Below are 3015 nucleotides of genomic sequence, written 5' to 3' on the forward strand. Positions count from 1 at the left end.
AATTTGTATGGATTGCTCTGCATCATAATAGCACAAGGATTGTACGACATTTTCGCACAAGGAGACACTTGTGCGCTTTTTCGGACCATTTTCTGGGCAATCATTAGCAGGTGAGCTCTCTGTGGTGTGTGAGCTTCCTAATGGCTGTACGGCAGGGGAGGGGTGAAATCCCCTCCTTTCGAGATGTTATGGCAGGTCAATCGAGCACCAGTCGAGGGAAAGGACGGCTGGAAGAAGAAGTTGAGGATACGCCTGTCATGGGACACCAGTGGCAAGCCAGACTGAATAATAAGTGCCTTCCAAGGGCACAGAAAAAACCCAGGTACGTTATCCCTAATAACAAATTGGAAGATTATTGTTGCTATATGCGTGACCATGCGTTGATCTGCAAATTCATCGGTTTTTTGCCCTCTGAGAGGGATCTCTTGAGATGGATCCAGCAGAGATGGAAACCGCGAGGCCAGATCGATCTAAAATTGGGAGCTAAGGGGTTCTTGACTGTCATTTTTACCAATTTACAGGATAAGGCCAGGGTTTTTGAGGAGGGACCCTATTTTATGAATAATGTGGGATTATTTATGCGGTATTGGGAGGATAGATATAATCCGGCTGCAGAACAGATTAAGGTTGCCCCGCTCTGGGTGCGTCTCTTTGGGTTACCAGATGAATGTTGGGATCCTGAGATATTGGAAGGAATTGGGATACAATTGGCTCCTTTGTCAAAGTGGCTGAGACCACGAAGAGAGGAAAATATACATCGTATGCGAGGATTTGTGTGTACATGGATATCTCAGCCCCTTTACCCGATTTTATAGAGCTGGAGTATCAGGATGAAATTTGGCAGCAGCCTCTGGATTACGAGCATATACCATTCCACTGTAGACGATGTCATGTTTATGGTCACCTTGCAAGGGATTGCCCTCAAAATAACGAACAATTGGTGCAGGATTGTCCACTACGTAATGAACAGCCAGGGGCAAAGGATATGCCTGCTGGTATTCGATCCCATGTGGGGATAGTTGGGGACGTCTCTGAGTTTCAAGAGGTGCAGAGGAAAAGGAGACCTCCCCCAGGACCGCTTAAAATCCCCGCCCAGGGGCGCAACAAAATCCCGGTAAGTCAAAACCCGTATAATATTCTTCAAACGCAAGTTGATGAGGGAACTCGGGGGCTGGCAACCAGCCATATTGTACAGGACCAGGAGATCACTGTGGCTGCGCCGATGGACATTATCAAGGATGGCAAGCGAAAAAGTCGAAGTCCAAGTCGAGAACCGGAGGGCGAGACCGAACCCCGAGATGATAAAACTATAACTCCAATTCATAAGGCACCGGAAGTTTTAAAAACAGTGGGTGCTGAGGAAGAACTTGTCCTGAAGAAATTACTTACTGATTGGAAAAAACTGGATGAAAGGTTTGTTCCAGAGAATGAGAAACAACTGTTTAAAGAAACCTTTCAACGGTATAAGGAGAAGACGACTGGCTGTTCAGAATCACGAATGGCACATGATGCTCAGGAAGGGGATAGTCAGGGTAAGCCCGGTAGGAAAAAAGGGCGACGAACATTGAATGAATCCATTCAAGTGGTGGGTGAGAATCTGGTGAACTCTGGAAAGGTGATACCTCTCTCTGAGGTATTCCTACCTAATCCTCGCAAGTTTTAAATGATTGTTTTAAGCTGGAATATACGGGGACTAAATAGTCAATGGAAACAACGATATTTGAAGGAACGTGTAAAGAAAGAAAAGTCGAGTATCATGGTCATCCAGGAAACGAAAATGGAAAGTCAGCAGCTGGTAGACATAGTTAAGCAAATGAAACTTGGATATGAAGTTATGGCGCTAGATGCAATAGCAGCAGCAGGGGGATTAGCGGTCTTGTGGAATCCAGAGGAGGTAATTTTTGAGCATTGGTATGCTTTTCCTAGAATTCTTGCAGGTCTATTTCGTTTAGTTGGGATGGGAGAACGGATTTTATTCACAGGGGTTTATGGGCCTCATAATCATCGAGACAAGCAAGCTTTCTTGAGGCATCTCCATACTTTGAGGACTCTTCTGCTGCAAATTCCATGGATGATTGGGGGGGATTTTAATCTAATTAGACATCTGGGAGAGAAGCGAGGAGGGGTTCGGAGAGAAGATTCACTTATGGAGGAGTTTAACGATTTGATCAGGGATCTAAGATTAGTAGACATACATACAACCAATGGGGTACATACCTGGAATAATAGGCGTGGCGGACAGAATCAAATTGCCTCTCGTTTGGACCGTTTTTTGTTATCCGAGCAAATTTTAAATAGGGATGTCTATCTTGAAGCTACCATTCTCCCTAGCATTGGCTCAGATCATTGGCCCATTCGGTTAGAGGTCGATATTAAGGAGATAAAAGGGAGAAAGCCTTTTCGTTTCGAATCCTTCTGGTTAAGGGATCCCCAATTTGTTCAGAAAATGGAAATCTGGTGGAGTCAGTGCACTAGTCGAGGAAAAGGAAGTATGCATACAGTCCAGCTGAAGCTCAAGGAACTTAAACAGCGAATCAAAGAATGGAATCAAAAAGAATTTGGGAATATTTTGGAGGCTAAGCAGCGCTTGGAAGGAAAAATGGAGACCCTATAGCAACAAATCATCTTGAATGGCAGAGATGAAGCTACAAGTCGAGAGGAAGGATGTCTTCTCAGTCAGTTAGAGGAACGACGCAAACAGGAGGAGATTTTATGGCGCCAAAAATCTAGAGTAAGATGGTTACGAGAAGGGGAACGAAATACAAAATTCTTCCACCAAGCCATGGTGTAACATCGACAGCGGAATCAAATTTTTTCTATTAAGAATGCAGCAGGGGAAAGAGAGGTGGAGCAGACCGATATTGAGAAGACTTTAGTAGATTATTTTAAGGAGGTGCTCACTGAAACTCAAACAGATCGAAGGGAGGCTATTAGTAATCTATGTAGAGACATACCAAGAATGGTTACAGCGGACCAAAACAAGGCATTGATGCGAGCAGTCACTATGGAAGAAGT

General features: G+C 44.4%; 1 protein-coding gene across 1 annotated transcript; it reads left to right on the forward strand.

Annotated features, from left to right (window-relative positions):
- The first annotated feature begins 1777 nt into the window (after positions 1–1777).
- On the forward strand, positions 1778–2614 carry LOC149142594 (uncharacterized). Its single transcript, XM_089451522.1, has one exon. The coding sequence runs from the start codon at positions 1778–1780 to the stop codon at positions 2612–2614; it is 837 nt and encodes a 278-aa protein (XP_089307648.1).
- The last annotated feature ends 401 nt before the right edge of the window (positions 2615–3015 follow it).

Source organism: Pinus tabuliformis, chromosome X, assembly GCF_031772625.1.
Source record: "Pinus tabuliformis cultivar Carrire ecotype Pingquan chromosome X, CPIR1, whole genome shotgun sequence".
NCBI classification, from domain to species: domain Eukaryota; kingdom Viridiplantae; phylum Streptophyta; class Pinopsida; order Pinales; family Pinaceae; genus Pinus; species Pinus tabuliformis.